The sequence below is a fragment of the Setaria viridis genome, chromosome 5 (genome assembly GCF_005286985.2).
Source record: "Setaria viridis chromosome 5, Setaria_viridis_v4.0, whole genome shotgun sequence".
Lineage (NCBI taxonomy): Eukaryota > Viridiplantae > Streptophyta > Magnoliopsida > Poales > Poaceae > Setaria > Setaria viridis.
The window spans coordinates 39168010-39186839 of record NC_048267.2 but is presented as its reverse complement, the minus strand read 5'-3'; the positions used below and the strand labels follow the sequence as shown (position 1 = coordinate 39186839).

Genomic DNA, 18830 nt, shown 5'->3' with positions numbered 1-18830 from the left:
CAAGTAAAAGAAATACGCGCAACAGCACAAAAGCACATAGCCACATACGACTCGAACGACTATAGACCAAAGATACACGCATGAAAAGAAACCAAACACTAACATAAAGAAAGAGGGCAAGCGACATCATTTATAGGCCACGAGAGATGTTTTTGCCTATTGCTCCATCTCATCCATTTCCCATATTTTATCACAGACTTGTACTCGTTATTTCCTTCTTAGAATTGGTTTCCTTCAATTACTACATATTTTTTAGCAACATTTTAAACCATTATTACTAGCTCAAGTGCTCAACAACCTTTGACGCTAACTTGGCACATCATGTTCAATATGGCCATAATCTCACAGTAGTGATCATAATAAAGCAAAACGATGCCTTAGATTTCAAGGTAGCGTGAATTGGGACTAATAGATGCCGTAAGTCGAAAATGCGACTGTGCCGTAGAATACAATGTCATCTAACAATACACGCAAATAAATAATATCACACTAGCATTTTCTAAAAACTCAATTGACATATTATTTTTAGATTGATGAAATCACCACATACACCTAGTTGTTGACATGCGCATTGGCTACCACTTACTACAAACTCCTCGTTGTTTATGTCAACTTCCACTAAAAAGAATAGCATCGCTAATTGCCTAATTCTCAAAATAAATCCACCACAAACAACCTAATCAATCGAGCTGTTTGTGTATGGTATATTTTTTTATACATCGCTGGATGGTGCTCAAGGACAGAAAAGGCCAACATCTTGCTTCATCATCCTTGATGGACACACTTAATATCGTCCGTACACGTGGCCTCGGAGTCCATCCCCGTCTTCCCCGGAAATTCAAAATCTTTCAAAACCCCCGACCGGACCGACACCGTCCCACTCCCTCCCGTTGCGAACGGGTGCTCACCACCAAACCATCCAATAACACATCCAGCGGCGCGTGGACCCCGCATCCTGACCCACCTGAAAGTGACCGTATGGTTAACTCATCCCCGTACGCCTAGCCCCCGACCCCGACGGGGAACCTACCGGCTCCGCACCCGTGCGAGCCCGAGCGAACAAAGGTGAGGCCCCGCTCCTGACCTGACGCGACTCCGAACTCCCTCCATTTTCCGTTACCATTTCCCCAACCCGAAAAATAATTTTTGCCTTTTTATCTCCCCTCATCTTTCTCTCTCTCCCTCTCTCCCTCCTCCCCCAGCACCCCCTCCGATCCAAACTCCCGGCGAACGCCGCCATCCGAATTCGAAACCCTAGGCGGCCGCATCGGCCTCAGAGTGGCGGCCGCTGTAGAGCGCGCGGGGCTGTAGTGCCTCTCGTTCGGCGGAGCCGGCCCGCGGCGGCAACGGCGGCGGCGGTGGCCGGCCATGTCGACGGAGGACGAGAAGCTCCTCAAGGAGGCGAAGAAGCTGCCGTGGGACGAGCGGCTGCAGCATAAGAACTGGAAGGTGAGGAATGACGCGAACATCGATCTCGCCGCCCTCTGCGACTCGATCACCGACCCCAAGGACGCCCGCCTCCGCGAGTTCGGTGAGATACACTCCCCGCGCCTTCCGATCCGCCCCATTTCTCGCTCGGATCTGCTCTACGCGCGATTCGTGCGTTCCCTTTGGAGATTTGAAAGCATTCTTTTTCGGTGCTAGATCTGATGTGCAGTGCTTTTCTGTTCTGCTGTGGTGGTTAGGGCCATTGTTTAAGAAGACGGTTGCTGATTCCAATGCGCCGGTGCAGGAGAAGGCGCTGGACGCCCTTCTCGCATTCCAGCGAGCTGCTGATGCCGACGCTTCAAGGTGTGTGCGCCCTTAGGTGCTAAGTCATTCTGAGTTATACTTCTGATTATTTGTCATCTGCAACGATTTATGGAGTTGTTTCATTCCAGATATGCCAAGGAGGTTTGTGATGCGATCGTGGCCAAGTGCCTCACTGGCCGACCGAAGACTGTAGAGAAGGCTCAAGCTGCATTCCTCCTATGGGTGGAACTGGAGGCAGCAGAGGTCTTCCTTGTAAGTTGTTCATCAACCCCCTGATAGTTATTGTTGTGACTTGTGAGAGCCATCAATGAAATGTATGTGCAGCAATGCATTCACTACATAATGCTGTTGTTTGTTCACTTGGTTTTCACAACATATCTCAGACCTTGTATGTATTGTTCAATATAGTTGCAGATATTATTGTCAGTTTGGCAATGTCTGATGCACTATCAATATTGTTACAAATGCTAAGCTGATGTAAGATTGTGTGCCATGTTCCTCTCACCAGATAGTTTTCGTTTTCACTTAGCAAATAGTTTGTCAAATTGGCAATTGGCTTCAGGCACCCTTGCATGAATAAATGTGGGAAGCATGAAACAGCGATTTCCCTCCTTTGCAATTCTAGTTTCATTGTGGTCATAGGCATCCTGCAAAAGCATGCAGCAGTTTTATCTCTATCATTAAAAACAGTTTAGCTGCTACATGAGTGTTCTTCCAGAGCTAGCGTCTGGGAAACATATGTCCATTTGATTGGATAAATCGGTTTCATTAATTTTCGGTTCCTTATTTTTGTCCGCACCATCTGTAATGAAGCTCTGCCCCCACAAGGCTTATGAAATTATAGCTGTTCCTATTTGTTTGATTTATTTGCTCTCCCAAACCATCTAAAGTGCTAATCTGTTTTAGTCACATGTTCCCTCTTGTAACTATGTATGGCATGATAACATGCTCAAGCAAACTTCATATGGTTGTGCTATCAGGAATCCATGGAGAAGGCTGTAAAGAACAAAGTGGCTAAAGCAGTTGTACCTGCTATTGATGTGATGTTTCAAGCACTCAGGTAAGTCCCTAGCTGCTCCTCTGGCTCCCTGTGCCCTGTGCTGACAAGTTTTTATCAATACTTACAAACATCCTTCGTCTACCAGTGAATTTGGAACTAAGGTAGTTCCACCCAAAAAGATTCTGAAGATGCTTCCTGAGCTGTTTGATCATCCAGACCAGAATGTCCGGGCTTCTTCTAAGGGTTTGACACTAGAACTTTGTCGGTGGATTGGCAAAGAGCCTGTAAAGTCTATTTTATTTGAGAAGATGAGAGATACTATGGTGCGTTATTCTTGAAAGTGTAACATGCATAGTCATTATGTTCCATTACTCAATAATATGACCAAGCTTCTTTGTGTTTGCAGAAAAAGGAGTTGGAAGCAGAATTGGCAAACGTCTCCGGACTTGCTAAGCCAACTCGAAAAATAAGGTGTTTCTATTTTTCCCTTTTAATAATAATTATGCCATTCTCTTTGTTGTATTTAATAAATCAGATGAAAAATACTTCTGGTCTTTTTTTTTTCTCGAACACGCAGGAGAGCTGCATATCATTATATTAAGAAGAAGAAAGGGTTTGGAAACCCATACAACACCACACACTCACTGCTCGCCTTTTATACAACAAAAACTTGACCTCGACCATATGAGAAAAAAACACAGAAACCTAACCTAGTCTGCACTTGGCACTAGAGTGAGCAGCTTGGAAATTCCTCGAGCCCCAGCCAAACTCCAAAGGTGTAACTCTTAGCAGAACCTCATTCAGATTAGGGGTAGTCCCATCAAACCCGTATCAATTGCGGTGTTTTCATACTGACCAGCCCCCAAAATGATGATAGAATTGAGGCCTTTTCTAACCTGACCATCCACACTATTATTTGAGTTTAGGGTTACTTCTGGTCTAATCTACGCAACCATTTGAAATGCCAGATAAATAGTTATTTGTAGTGCTATTTATACTTGAATATCATTGCTTGTTTTGTGAGTTGATAGATAGGCTGCAGCTTGTGTGTTAATCTGTTTTGTTATGTACGTGGTGGCAATTACACCTCATTTATGATATCACATTATTTCACTGCCATCTTTGTATTTTAACTCAAAAACTAAAATCTTAAGGAAGTAAGCCCTTGATGTGGAATTTTCAGTTCATTGATTTAGCCATTACATGTTCTCTCCCATATATGTGATTTAGAGTGAGCTATCGCAGGATTGTGTAATGGGAAAATTTTGAAGAACACGCACACCTTGTTTTGCTTCTTTTTTCTTTTTCTTTCTTTTTTGGAGTAGTTGAAGCACATGTTAGTTTTGGAGCCATAACAAATATTTTAATTGCATTTGCTTCTCTTGTATGTAATATGTAATATATGCAGTGTTTCAAATGTGTCGCCTAGGCATCTGGGAGGACCCAGCTCGCCTTGGGGAACCGGTCCGCCATGTCGCCTAGGCGATAAGGCGTGGACAGGTTTCCAAGGTTGGCTTGTCGCCTTTAAAACACTGAATATATGGGTCATAAGGACTATGTTGATTGTACTGTTGAACTGCTGTAGATCTTTTGGAAATCACCTTTTCAATATTCACAATGTTAATCCTGCGTACTATGAATATAATGTTTCTTTTTTTTTTCATGATGATTTGAAAATGGTGATTTGACATGGTGTTCTAGATCTGAACAAGAAAAGGAGCTCGAGGAGGAGGCTGTGGTGGAGACAACCGGGGCTAACACTTCTGAAGAGGCTGCAGCAGATGGTGCGTTCTTCTAAGGATCATTTACGTGTTAGTTTCCTATATGTTGTTGATAGTTTGTTTAAATTTAAGGTGTGAATACTTACACAATTCTATATTTCAGCCCCTGTGGAGATCGATGAATACGACCTTGTTGATCCTGTAGATATTTTAACCCCACTAGAAAAATCTGGATTCTGGGATGGTGTGGTATGCGATCTGTTTTCAATACACTATCTATTGTTCACGCCATCGTATGATATTTGTTATATTGGTTTTCATGTTTGTTGCCAGAAAGCGACTAAATGGTCAGAGAGAAGGGATGCTGTGGCGGAGTTAACTAAGCTTGCTTCGGCCAAAAAAATTGCTCCTGGCGATTTTCATGAAATCTGCCGGACACTGAAGAAGGTTAAATCTCTGATTTTTTTTTTCGCCTGCATTGTGTGATCTTCTAATCCCTTATCATATCTTAATTATCCAAATGTTCAGCTACCATCTTTGAATGTTTGTATTGTTTTCCTTTTGAAGTCTTATAATTAATTTGCGGGATCATATTCGAACTGAAACTAGCACTTTGATGTAGTGTTAAGTGTTGTTGTGTCCAATAGTTGCTTACTGCATTCTTACCTATGGTGTCTTTTTGGTACTGCAGCTCATCACAGATGTTAATTTGGCTGTCTCGGTGGAAGCTACTCAGGCAATAGGGAATTTAGCTAAAGGTTTAAGAGCCCATTTTTCTGGAAATGCACGGATGCTTCTTCCAGTTTTGCTTGTAAGAAGAATAATATTCCTTTTTCCTTGAATAACTGTACATTGCCACTACATCTTTTTGTTGTTTTGATATTTTATGTGTTTCTTAATATTAAGCATATTATTTTTATACTGTGTGAACTTGGGTGCCCATTGAAGCTTACATAATTCGGTTTGTCCTGATGGTACTGTTAAACAGGAAAAGTTGAAAGAAAAAAAGCCGACGATGACGGAAGCACTATCTCAAACACTTCAAGCGATGCACACGTCTGGCTGTTTTACACTTATTGACGTGATTGAAGGTTTGTAATTTTCTGGCAGAATCTATATCTCCCACGTCTGTGTGTAATATTATTTTCATTGTTATTGTGGTTATTTTAGCCTTATAGTGGTGATATTTCTATTTACTCAAAAGTAATATTACTGGTAAGCTAGTGAAACTAGGGCAAAAAGTAATATAAAATTCCTTTTAAATCCCAAGACTTACTTTTCAGCTTGGATCAAAGCCTCAATAAGAAAAATGCTTTCTTTGGATGATGCAGATGTTCGGGTGGCTGTAAAAAATAAGGTCCCTCTTGTTCGTTCCTTAACACTGACCTGGGTTGCATTTTGCATTGAAACAAGCAATAAAGCAAATGTACTAAAGTTACACAAGGAATATGTTCCTATCTGCATGGAGGTGAATAACCACTTTATACTGCCAGTGGTATTTCTTCTTATTTGCTATCGTGTATTTACTCTGATCTGCATTTCATCAATATTTAGTGCTTGAATGATGGTACACCAGAAGTACGAGACGCTTCATTTTCTGTTTTGACTGCCATTGCCAAGGTTTCTTTTTCAGTGCTTGCCTTTCTCTTTACTTAATTACATATATCAAGGCGTAGCTCTAAAATCTTGACGGTGTGCTACTTTTACTGTCTGTATAGATGGTTGGTATGAAACCCTTGGAACGATCGCTGGAGAAATTAGACGATGTGAGGAAAAAGAAACTGTCAGATATGATTGGTTCTGCCAGTGAGACTGTTTTGAGTTCAGGGACAGGTTAGATTTTCTTTTGGGTTTGTAGTTTTACTTGTTGTAATGGATTGAATGTCTCTGTTTTGGCTTAATTTCTGTACAAACTTCATTTTTCCAGCGCCTATCCCAACTTCAGGAGCTGCCACATCTGCTCGCGGGGTATGTTTGTTGATCTTGTAATTCCAATATTTATACTAAGAAGATGTTACAGCCTGTCAACATTCCTCTCCCAGTGCCTGTATAAAGTTTGTGTAGGAATTCTTAAAAATGCTTTCAACATTCCTCTCCCAGTGCCTAGCTGCTATCAACCTCATGTATCAGAACAATGTTTATTCATGATCGTTTCTGTTGATCAAATGTCTGACAACTGAAGCACGGTTATTCTGTTTATAGGCTGCAGATAGCTTGTCCATGAAGAGATCTGCTGCAAGCATGCTTAGTGGAAAGAAGCCCGTGCAGGCAGCGGTTAGTTTTGTTGGATGTATATTCTATTCTTTGAATTTGTGGACCATTTTCTTATGTGGGGGATTGTTTTCCTTGTTTTCAGGTTGCTGCTAAGAAATCTGGACCATCAAAATCCACTGCATCAAAAAAGACAGATGGTGGATCACAGTCAAAGACATCTGCTGCTCCTGAGATTGAAGATGTGGAGGTGATTTGTTTGCAAGAATCCAACCATTTCCGTGTTATGATATGCCTTTCATGATGTGCATAATTATGCCTTTACTGAAAGAAATCCCGATTGTTAGTTTAGAACTAGGACTTTGTCATTTCTTTTTTTCTTCGTGGAAATTTTAGCAGTCCTTACCTTCGATTTGAAATGCATGTTATTTCAGACTTTAGAGTTCGGCACTGCTAGAGGAATAGACAAAATGACCATCTTACCCTCAATTAATACTCTATTGTTTGCATGCATGGGGGAAAAAGGTTAATTTATGATGCACAAAAGGAAGGGTAAGACTAGAAAAAATAGGCCGAAGTTTCCTAAAAGTTGTAGAACAAGTATTTTGAAGATTGTAAAAGTGGCTTTCCAAAACAAAGATTTTGAACTGGAGGGAGTAGTTTATTTTGTCCCAAATATAAGAAAACAATGGATTTATGAGTTTGGTTCTCTCTTTACGTCCTCCAGATATTTAAAGGTCTATTGGTGTTGTCCCCCTCCTCCCTCAAACAATGGATGAAACTCATAGCTGTAGATAGTATACACGACTCATATATCGTATTTATTGTTTTATTTTGCAGCCGGCAGAGATGAGTTTGGAGGAAATAGAAGAGAGGTTAGGATCCGTTGTGAAAGCTGAGACAATTTCCCAATTGAAGAGCACTGTCTGGAAAGAGCGGCTTGAAGGTTACTGTTAACCTTGTGTAGCCTATCCTATAGTTTTGTTTATTTTGTTTCATTTGGAAGGATTAACCTAGAGTCATTTCTCTCTCTCTCTCTCTCTCTCTCTCTCTCTTGCATCTCATATCCCTTTTTCTGCACCTCTTGTTGGTTTTCATCTCTAGCCCAATTATTATTGTTCTTTTACACCCATCTGTTTGTTTGTTTGCTCATCTTAAACGAGGATACCTTGTTTGAGCAAGGATTCTGGTGTGCATGTGTGCAGATTGTTTACTTAGTATCCTAGTAAAGCAATATGCGCATGCGATTGTTTTCTTAGTATCCTAGTAAGTGCAGTAGTGTTCTTTTCCTTCGTTTGCTCATCATCTTAGTAGAATGGCAAGTCCTCATGCTAGTTTGAGACAAGAAAAAAAAACGAAGAAATCTTGTTGTAACACTGTTGATTTGGCTGCCACCTCTGTTTCATTCCTTTCTTTCTAGAAATAAAAGTTGCTTCTATTTTCTGTTCTGAAGCTTTAAAGCTTCTAACATTTGCAGCGAGACTAACATTTAGTGCATGCATTTATTTTCCTTGTAACTCTGTTCTGTATCTGGTAACTATTTTATCAGCTTAATAGGATACATGATTCTCCTGCTGGTGTTGAAAAGAAAAATCGAGAAATTTTGTTGCTATACATTTTGATTCGGCTGCCTTTTCAGTTTCATTCCTTTATTTCTTGGAATAAAGTTGCTTCAATTTTCTGTTTAATCTTCTTACATCTATGGTTGCTATGTGTGGCAGCTATTGGCATGCTCAAGCAGGAGGTGGAAAGTCTTACAGAACTTGATAAGTCTGCTGAACTTCTGATTCGTTTGTTGTGCGCTGTGCCTGGATGGAGTGAAAAGAATGTTCAGGTACTTACTGCTTGCTGACTATTTTTTTCGTTTCCCTTCTTTATGGAAGTAATTTAATGTAAGATTTAAATGAAACAGGTACAACAACAAGTTATAGAGGTCATCGCCCATATTTCCTCGACTGTAAACAAATTTCCAAAGCGATGTGTGGTTCTATGCCTTCTTGGTACGAGCTCCTCTTCTTCTCCAGTACTTTAGCTATGTATCTTGCACCTAAAGATGAGATTGGCTGTGGCTTTGTCAGAGCATGAACCCACCTAAGCTTAATTGTTAACACCTTAAAACCAGAAGTTTGTGAGCTTGTTGCCGCTGTGAATCATGATGTAACCAGGAATAGTATAGCACACATAACATGAGTCCCAGATCGCTGGTTGAACCTAAGTTTATTTCCTGCCCTAGTTTGGCTGGTGGGATCATAAACAAAGTCAATGAAGTATTAACTAACATTATTGTCACGCCTTACGATTGCATAGATTTTATTGAGGTAAGTCGCCAACCACAGAATATCTATTTAAAAAAAATCAAAGTTTTTAATTTGAAGTTAAGTACCCACCAGATGTTGAAAAAGTTAAAGTATCTGATGGAATTTAATTTCAGCACATCTTGATTTCTACACCATTAATTATGAAAAGCGATGGGGCTTCTTTCATGAAATTCTATTTATGGATTTTACTATAATATACTTGCCTGTTGCCAATTCCTATTAGAGGGATGCATACTATTTTCTGCTGTGGTTCATTCAAGCTGATATAACGTATAGCTTCTCTTAATCTTGCTTCTGTGCAGCCTTTTGTTTTTTTTTTGTTAGTGTTCACGTATAACTTGGGGGTTCTTGTGTTGTCTGCACTGCATATAAGATGCACTACCTTTGATTCCATATAACCTTTGTTGTTAAATATCTATCGATCATATTTTGCTGTTTTTTCAATTTATTTGAAATATTTCACTTTTATTTCTTGGTCATGTGTTATAGAATGTTGATTTTAGTAAAATTGTTAACTTCCTGAATTGCTATTTTCTCTCAGGCATAAGTGAAAGGGTTGCTGATATAAAAACACGGGCCCATGCAATGAAATGTCTCACTGCCTTTTGTGAGGCTGTAGGTCCAGGATTTGTGTTTGAGAGGGTAAGAGCTAATATTACACTATGCTTATTTTTTTGCTCGAAAGGTCCTATACATTTTTGAATTAATCTAATTTGCTAAGGTTATACACTGACCTTCAATATATTCAATGCATAGAATGTCTTTCCGATTTTGTTCTGTGAGTTGATTGAATGCACAGAAACCCCAACTTGGATGATGTTTGGCAACCACTAAAATTATGTGTATTATATTTTTGTAGCTATACAAAATAACAAAGGAGCACAAGAATCCCAAGGTTCTTAGTGAGGGTATTCTTTGGATGGTCTCTGCTGTAGAAGATTTTGGGATCTCTAATTTGAAGCTAAAGGTGCACTTTCCTCTATATGTCTATACTTGCAGGTTTACCACACTCTTGTTCTTAGTGGTCTTTGTTGTTCCAGGACATGATTGATTTTTGCAAAGACATCGGTCTTCAATCAAGTGCTGCTGCAACAAGAAATGCTACTATAAAACTAATTGGGATGCTACATAAGTTTGTGGGACCAGGTCATCTTATAGTTCTCGAATTTCATCATGTTAATAGTTGCAAGGTCATGTTTTTGAAATAAACCTTCCTGCAGACATCAAGGGCTTTTTAAGTGATGTTAAACCTGCACTTCTAAGTGCCCTGGATGCTGAATATGAAAAAAATCCTTTTGAGGTATGCTGTGTTTCAGTTACTGTTTGGAGAAGCGTCATATTTTTTTTACTTATATTTTCACTGACACCAATTTGGCTCAATTCATAGGGTGCCGCTGCTCCTCCGAAGAGAACAGTAAGAGTTTTGGACACTGCATCTTCTACATCTGCTGGCCCGTCTGATGGGCTGCCACGGGAAGACATTAGTGCTAAGATAACGCCTACTTTACTAAAAAATTTGGGCAGTCCTGACTGGAAGGTATTGGGCACTTAACTTGTTTCTCATTAATTTATTTTATTTCTGTATGTTGTCTAGTATTTTATTGTGATATTTATATTATGCTGATGCGAATTGACAGGTACGACTAGAGTCCATTGATTCAGTCAACAAAATTGTGGAGGAGGCTCATAAACGCATCCAGCCTACAGGAACAGGTTCACCGTTTTTATCTATCTCAAACAGCCATTAAATTTGTATCTATTAAGAGTTATATTCACCTAATTTGTACTAAATTGTCTTGGCCATCTTATCACTGCAGTTGACCTGTTCACGGCACTTAGAGGCCGTCTTTATGACAGCAACAAAAATTTAGTAATGGCAACCTTGTCCACTATTGGTGGTCTTGCATCTGCTATGGGCCCTTCTGTTGAAAAATCAAGCAAGGTTTGGAACTAACTCTCTTTTTATCTCTGTACTTCTGTATGCATATTTTGGCCGCTACAATAACGGAGAACTGTTTGTTATGAAGGGTATTTTGGCGGATGTGCTGAAATGCCTTGGTGACAACAAGAAGCACATGCGAGAATGCACATTGACTGCTCTAGATTCATGGGTTGCTGCTGCCCAACTCGACAAGATGGTTCCATATATTATAGTGACTTTGGGTGATCAGAAAACAGGTTCAGAAGGGCGAAAAGACCTTTTTGATTGGCTGTCTAAGCATGTTTCAAAAATGGGTGATCCATCTGAGGCTTTGCCTTTGTTGAAGCCTTCGGCATCTTCTTTGATGGTACCAGTCGAAACTGATCTTTTGATTCTATGTTTAATGGAAACATATAATGGCTAACCCTTCTTTTTGAAAAGGATAAATCTTCTGAAGTCCGTAAAGCTGCTGAATCCTTTATGAATGAAATTCTTAAAATCTGTGGCCAAGAAGTGGTATGGTTCATCTACCTGTTCCTTTTAATCCATCTTTCCATCTAATGCTGGAGCTTTCTACTTCAACTGAATTTATTGTCTTGTTTAGGTTGGAAGGAACCTAAAAGATTTGCCATCACCTACTTTGGCCATTGTAGCAGAGAGGTTGAAACTGACTACTGTACATGAAGGTGGTGTCTTGCAGATCATGTTTTGCAATGTAGTTGTTTTTCTGTAGTCGTTGAATTTTTTGTTCTGACTTGTCATTGCTGCATTACACCAGGATTTTCTGAATCTGTCAAGATGGTGACAACAAGCATGAGCTTGCCATCAAAAGCTGGTTTGAAGAGCAGTAAACATGGTCCAAATGATCGTGGTTCTAATGTGGGCAAACCTGTGTCTCAAGTATGTGTTTTATCTCACTGTCATTGTGGGAAGGGTGCAACTTCAATTAAAATGTGTCAGTTTTTGAAATGGTGAAAATTCATTCAAAAGCGCACTTTGAAGTTTTTTTTTAAAAAATTTAAACTTGGGACATCCATAGTTCATCTTATGGTATATCTTGTCACTATAGTTAAGGTTTAAAGTCATTCCAACTTAACTCAAAAATGACAAATTTGGGTGAATATACACTAGATACTATGTTCTCTAGCATATTCACTTGAAATGTGTCGTTTTCATGAATTAAACTGGAATGAGATTGAACCTCAACTTCTGCGACAAGATATGTCATAAGATGGATGTGTGAAGTTCCATTTTTTTTTCCCGAAGCTTGAATGAATGGTTTTGGATCTCTTTTCGCCGATACCAAAAAGTAGGCCATTCCACCTGATATGCACCTGGAACTGTTTTCTAACTATCTTGCTCCACTATCAGAGAGGACTTCCAGCAAGAGCATCTGTTACTATGGTTTCTTCTCAAGATCATCTACAATCCCAGGCATTATTTAACATAAAGGATTCAAACAAGGTTAGTGATCATAGGGCCCCATAACATCTGAGTTGTTGGTTAAAAAAATACATCTCTGGGTTGTGTGCTGATCTCACACAAATGTACTTGTTCAGGAAGAGCGGGAGAGACGTGTTTTGGTAAGGAAATTCAAGTTTGAAGAACCGCGCCGAGAGCAGATTGATGAATTAAAGGTTTGTGTTGTGTACAAGGGAACCGGTTTAAGATTGTTACATTTGCATCCTGTTATATTTCTATATATGTTCCAGTAGAGTGCTTTTCTGCTGGCATTTTCCTTGTGACCTTTGTTGCATAACCTAGTAAAAACCTTTACATTTAGCAAAATGCTCTTAATGAAGACAATGGGGACTAGCTGGTACAGTAAATGTTACACTCTCATGCTTGGATACCAAATCCTATGGTAGCAATTGTACACAATTTGATCAAATCCACGGTAGTAGATGCTGTACAGTTATGTAGCAGAAGCGGAACTCTTAACTTTTTGATCAGTATAACAGATTCATACGGAACAAAGCCCTATAGCATTGATATTTGGTATTGCACAATGGTGTTGCAAAGGCTGACTCCATTGCATGAAAAGGAAATCCTGTGCCTAACTGGTTACCAACCATCAGTACCCTGAAAGTTTTTTTTTTTGAAATGTATTGAATTCAAATTTGTAGTTCTAAAAAAGGATCTTGATTTTAATTAATTGATATGATATACAGTTTATATGGACTTGATATCTAAACAGGATGAAATTATGTGAGTGTTTTAAATCTCAGATTTGTCTGGGTCCCAAGAGAACATCCGATCTCTAGTGAAGTTAAGTGGGTGATAATGACTGAGAAATGATGGAAACACAGTTGCTTATTTTTTTTCCAATTATATTAATCTGAGAAACATCCTGTGTTCTCAAATTGTGTTAGTTGGTGGTTGTGAATCCGTACTGTCTAGAAATATGCACATATGCTAATATTAGTTTTTTTTGAAAAAAGTAATTTTTGTGGATGCACATTTTTTACATATTGGAATTTAGCGTTTCATTTTTTTTGGTATGTTCAAAATGAAGTGCTCATTTGCTTGTTAGTTTGATTTTACACATCTGCACTGTTTTCCCCCCTCCTTTTGCCCTATGTGCTAATGGCTATTGCTGCGTGAACATAGCAGCTGATTTTCTTGGATTGTATGCGCAGATTGATTTGTTTAAACATTTCCGAGAAGATGTAAGCTTGCGACTGTGGAACTCAGACTTTAAGAGGCAAATAGATGGTATCGAATTGCTACAAAAGGTTAGAAATTGATATTAATGAGTGATTTAATATAGATTCTTGCTGTAGTTTTTCTTTTTTTATGATACTGTTGCAATTGTGCAGGCACTCCCTTCAAGTGGGAAAGAAGTAATTGAGCTTCTTGACATACTATTAAGGTGGTTTGTCTTACGCTTTTGTGAATCTAACACAACATGTTTGCTGAAGGTAAATGCATAGCACCCTTGTTAAGAACTATACTGGCCTTGTCTCCTTTTTTGCTGCACTTTAACCTAATCGGTTTCTATACTGTGTACTACATTACCTGTAGGTCCTTGACTTTCTTCCAGAGCTGTTTGATCTTCTAAAAGACCAATCTTACATGTTAACAGAAGCTGAAGCTGCAATTTTTCTTCCTTGCCTTATGGAGAAGGTACCATAGATACTTAAGCTGTACAAAAACTGCTTAGTATAAAATATCATATTATATGTTATCACTGTTCGCTTTCATGACCAAATTATTGTTGTATTGCAGTCTGGTCATAACATTGAAAAAGTTAGGGAAAAAATGGGGGAGCTGATAAAGCAAATGGTCAACATTTATTCTCTTCCCAAACTACTTCCCTATGTTTTGGAGGGACTGCGATCCAAGAATAACCGGACTAGGATAGAATGTGTTGATATCATTGGATACTTCATGGACCATCATGGGACTGAGGTCTGAATCACTACCTGTCATGTGTGCTGGTTAAATGGTATTGCGTTACTTATAGCAGATACTTGTTCTGTCGTGCAGGTTGGTGGGTTGATGAAAAACTTGCCATCTGTTGCAGCACTGACAGCAGAGCGTGATGGTGAGATCAGGAAAGCTGCTCTTAATACACTTGCAACTGCCTACAAAAACCTCGGTATGCACCCACTTTTTTAGTAGCTTTAACTGTATATCTATAACCTCCTTTTGCAGCATACCCAATCATACCCTTAAGCTGGTTTGCAAAATTGCAGTTTCATGGTCCCTTTGTAGTAATCCAAGATAAAATATTTGCATGCTTTCCAAACCTATACTCCTGGGAAATTTATTTTATTCGTTTGATATGTGTTCTTGTGTATTCGCACAGCGATAAATCAGTGTGTATACTGTATTTAGCAGGATTTATGTCTCTTTTGCAATATTTATACAACTTTGCAAGAGCCTCAAAGTTTTACTATGTTTGACCAAACAGGGGATGATGTATGGCGCTATGTTGGAAAACTCTCAGATGCCCAAAGAAGCATGCTTGATGATAGGTTCAAATGGAAGGTTTGTTTCTGTCACCCAACATACAGATTCTGCTATTTTTAGCACACTTGCAACAACCACTTGATACGACTAAGGTGTTTACCATATCCTATCTGATGGTATGTCAGGCTAGGGAAATGGAAAAAAGGAGAGAAGGAAGGCCTGGTGATGCTCGAGCAGCTTTGAGACGTTCAGTTAGAGAGAATGGGTTTGTCCTTGTTTCTGAATGGCTGATATTAATTTCTCTTTTAATTATTCATACTTTCATTTTATGGATGTAGGTCTGACGTAGCAGAACAAAGTGGAGAAGTAGTTTCCCGTTCAGTAGCAGGGTCAATGATCTCAAGGTGCTCCAGGTGTCTTATTGTACTCTTCATACTTATTTATATACCATCACATAACACAGCTTGTCTATGCTCGTCTGTCAATAGGGACAACTTTGGATATGCTGATGCTCATATGAATAGGCATATGGTTCCTAGGCAGATGCCAGCTGCAACTGGTCCTGCTGACTGGCGTGAAGCTCTTGAGATTGTTGCACTGGGTTTGCCTGAGCAGGTCGTGCTTTTCCTCACTTCCCAAAGCCCACCCACCTTTTCCCATCATGCTGAGGCCGTGTTGATCCGTTTTTACATGATGTGTAGTGGTTTCAAGCTTTTAAAACCTAGTGTCATTGCAATTTTACATTCACTTATTAAACACAAACATTGGCCTGATATATGCCTTTGTTTTCTGCAGTCTGTTGAAGGCATGAAAGTCATATGCCATGAGCTAACCCAGGCGGCTGACCCTGAAAGCTCAGTGCTTGAAGATCTCATTAAGGAAGCTGACAGATTAGTTTCATGCTTGGCCGTTATGGTTAGTCTTTGCTGTGCATTCATGTTACATTTTCTCTCTCTTAATTTTCAGAGTACGTCACTCTCCTAACTTTTAATTTCATCATGAATTCTTGCAGGTTCCAAAGACCTTCAATTTTAGCCTGTCTGGTGCATCTTCAAGATCTTGCAAATATGTTTTAAATACACTCATGCAGGTTCGTTGACATGTTTTACGTTTGGCCCTTTGCTTTTCTCTTATGTTGAATTCTGTTTATCTAAAATCTTGATTATTTTGGCAGACGTTTCAAATCAAACGTCTTGCTCATGCTGTGAAGGAGGGTACCCTGGACAACCTTATTACGGAGTTACTTCTTTGGCTTTTGGATGAAAGAGTTCCTCTTATGGATGATGGCAGTCAATTACTCAAAGCACTAAATGTTTTAATGCTTAAGATCCTGGTACGTAACATTTCTTTTTCATGCTTTCCTTCGCTCATCATATTTGCTTTCTTCAATGGTTCTGTTTTCAACAGGATAATGCTGAGCGAACATCCTCTTTTGTTGTGCTAATTAATTTATTGAGGCCTTTGGACCCTTCAAGATGGCCATCACCTACACCAACAGAGTCTCTTGCTGTAAAGAATCAGAAGTTTTCAGACTTAGTTGTCAAATGTTTAATTAAGTTGACAAAGGTATGTGATTATTTGGTTGCACTAATATCTACAGATTATTACTTCTGACACTCTGCATTCCATCTCAGGTTCTTCAGAGTACAATCTATGAAGTTGACCTTGATCGAATTCTTCAGAGCATTCATATCTATTTACAAGAACTAGGAATGGAAGAAATACGTAAAAGGTCTGTGCCTTTCTCTTGGATAGCTCTTTAATTATTTCTTTGGATTTTTTTACATAGATATTTTGTATAATCTGTAGGGCTGGTGCTGATGATAAGCCATTAAGAATGGTGAAAACTGTCTTGCATGAACTTGTCAAGCTTCGAGGGACGGCAATTAAAGGTCACCTTTCAATGGTTCCTATAGATGCTGAACCTCAGCCAATAATTCTAGCATACATTGATCTTAATCTTCAGGTAGAACATCCGAACCCACTGTTACACTAGAGCTTCATTCAGTGTTTTTTTTTCTCACTGTTACCCTAAGCAAATTGTTTGGTCAATCCTAGACCCTTGCAGCAGCTAGAATGTTGACACCATCGGGACCTATGGGTCAAACTCACTGGGGTGATGCTGCATCGAACAGTCCAAACCCATCTACTCACTCAGCTGATGCGCAATTGAAGGTGCAACCATCTTTTTTTAGCCGTTCATTTTTGTGAAGCAAGTAATTAATGTGGTGATTTTACATTCTATTTTATCTTCCTGGTCTGTATGAACAGCAAGAGCTTGCAGCTGTCTTCAAGAAAATTGGTGATAAGCAGACATGTACAATTGGTCTGTATGAACTCTATCGAATAACCCAGCTGTATCCAAAGGTATTGCTAATCCATTACAACCCTAGAAGGTTCAACATTAGGACTGTTTATTCCAAGTGAATGTTTTAAACTAGTTTAGTTTACATTGGTTTTTGGATCATTTACAGTGCATATTTTATTTGGAAGTTTGTAATATATTGAGCTTTCTATTCTGTTTGTTTCTGATCGACCATCACTTTCTCAGGTTGACATATTCTCTCAGCTTCAGAATGCAAGTGAAGCATTTAGAACCTATATCAGAGATGGGCTAGCTCAGGTTTGAACCTCCGTCATGGATCAGTTCGAGCTTGTTTTGACAAATATTGTTTAGGTACAATTGAATTTACATTGTTCGCGAATGCAGGTGGAGAAAAATGCGGCAGCTGGAAGAACACCCTCTAGTCTTCCATTATCCACGCCTCCTCCAATAGCAGCAATACCTTCTCCAAAATTTGCACCTTCTCCTGTTCATACAAAATCGATTAGTGGCAAAACAGAGTCTAACGAAGATGATGCCAGCGCTGAGGCACAACAGGCCTTCAGAGGAGATGATTCTAGATTACATTCTATGGACCAACAAACCGATAGATACCAGACTTCAGGTTCCCATCCTATACTGCCTTAATTCATCTGCATACATAATTGTATATGCTATCAATATCTACGTCATCTGATTGTTGGAATTATTATTTCTTTACCAGCAGGGACATTGGATGCTCTTCGGGAAAGGATGAAAAGCATTCAAGCCGCAGCTGTAGGTCATTTCGATGGATCCCAGGCTCGGCCACTGGCAAGTATGAACGGAAGTAATATGCTCCATGCTGGGACACAATTGGATGGTGAACCCCAACAACAAAGTAATATTCCGCCCATGGATGAACGAGCTCTATCTGGGTTGCAAGCACGAATGGAGAGGCTAAAGAGTGGATCTATGGAACCACTATAGATACGATAACAGCACTCGGAGAAATACCAACCATTGTAATTCATTGTAAACTTGAGGCATAGTGATGCTGTTGTTTGTAGATAGGTATGTCGGATGAACTACACGGCGCGGGGGCGACATTTCGTAACCCCCGTGCTGGGTCAATCCATTCTTGCAGAGCCTTTGGGTGCAGTTTAGGTGAGAGCTAGCTAGATGTTTTCCTTGTAGAAGCTAGTCCATGAAGGGCTATGCTATTTAGTATTAACACATTTTGCCGTACTGTGGTGATTTTTCCTGTGGTGTACAGCAATAGAATTGTGCATTTTAAATTAACTGCAAAATGTACTTGTGAAATGGACGGTTTTATGCATGCATAATAGTTTGGTTTCGTTGATGGTGTGGAAAATTATGTTACTGACGTTTTATCATTGATCTTTTTCGATCAGTGCCGATGACTAAATTGAGTTGCTTTATTATGCCGAGATTTTGAAGTCGACGTTTTTCTCAGGGATTCCAACAAATGAAGAAACTTGTAGGAAGGCTTTCATCAAATAGACTGGCAAAGAGCAATAAATGAGTCTTTTCCACAAATCCTCTACGTACACTCTTCATTTCGCAGGTTGTCCTGTGCCAGCGCGGCAGCTGATTAACATGGCCTGATGAATGCCACCGCTGTCCACACAGCACAGCACGCTAGGAGCAGCTTGATTTCAGTCTAACC

The 18830-nt window shown here is 39.5% G+C and overlaps 1 protein-coding gene across 2 annotated transcripts; it reads left to right on the top strand.

The window, feature by feature from the left end:
• Positions 1–1112: 1112 nt before the first annotated feature.
• On the top strand, positions 1113–18497 carry LOC117854776 (protein MOR1). Of its 2 annotated transcripts, none has more exons than XM_034737026.2 (53): positions 1113–1531; positions 1686–1791; positions 1881–2004; positions 2733–2812; positions 2898–3075; positions 3159–3223; positions 4454–4536; positions 4637–4722; positions 4807–4920; positions 5165–5284; positions 5462–5564; positions 5805–5941; positions 6028–6093; positions 6192–6306; positions 6401–6441; positions 6676–6747; positions 6830–6934; positions 7525–7630; positions 8406–8518; positions 8597–8684; positions 9544–9644; positions 9862–9969; positions 10043–10148; positions 10223–10302; positions 10390–10539; positions 10640–10715; positions 10820–10944; positions 11030–11290; positions 11365–11439; positions 11528–11609; positions 11702–11823; positions 12295–12387; positions 12483–12560; positions 13563–13658; positions 13743–13844; positions 13948–14049; positions 14152–14334; positions 14413–14524; positions 14840–14916; positions 15024–15103; positions 15177–15242; positions 15327–15453; positions 15634–15753; positions 15851–15928; positions 16013–16171; positions 16246–16404; positions 16473–16570; positions 16648–16804; positions 16897–17013; positions 17110–17205; positions 17390–17461; positions 17549–17786; positions 17889–18497. In XM_034737026.2, exons 1-53 carry the CDS (start codon positions 1369–1371, stop codon positions 18128–18130), a joined length of 6003 nt encoding a protein of 2000 aa, XP_034592917.1. In that variant the 5' UTR covers positions 1113–1368; the 3' UTR covers positions 18131–18497. The 2 variants fall into 2 exon arrangements, with proteins under 2 accessions (XP_034592917.1, XP_034592916.1); XM_034737025.2 differs by having other exon boundaries at positions 17886–18497.
• The last annotated feature ends 333 nt before the right edge of the window (positions 18498–18830 follow it).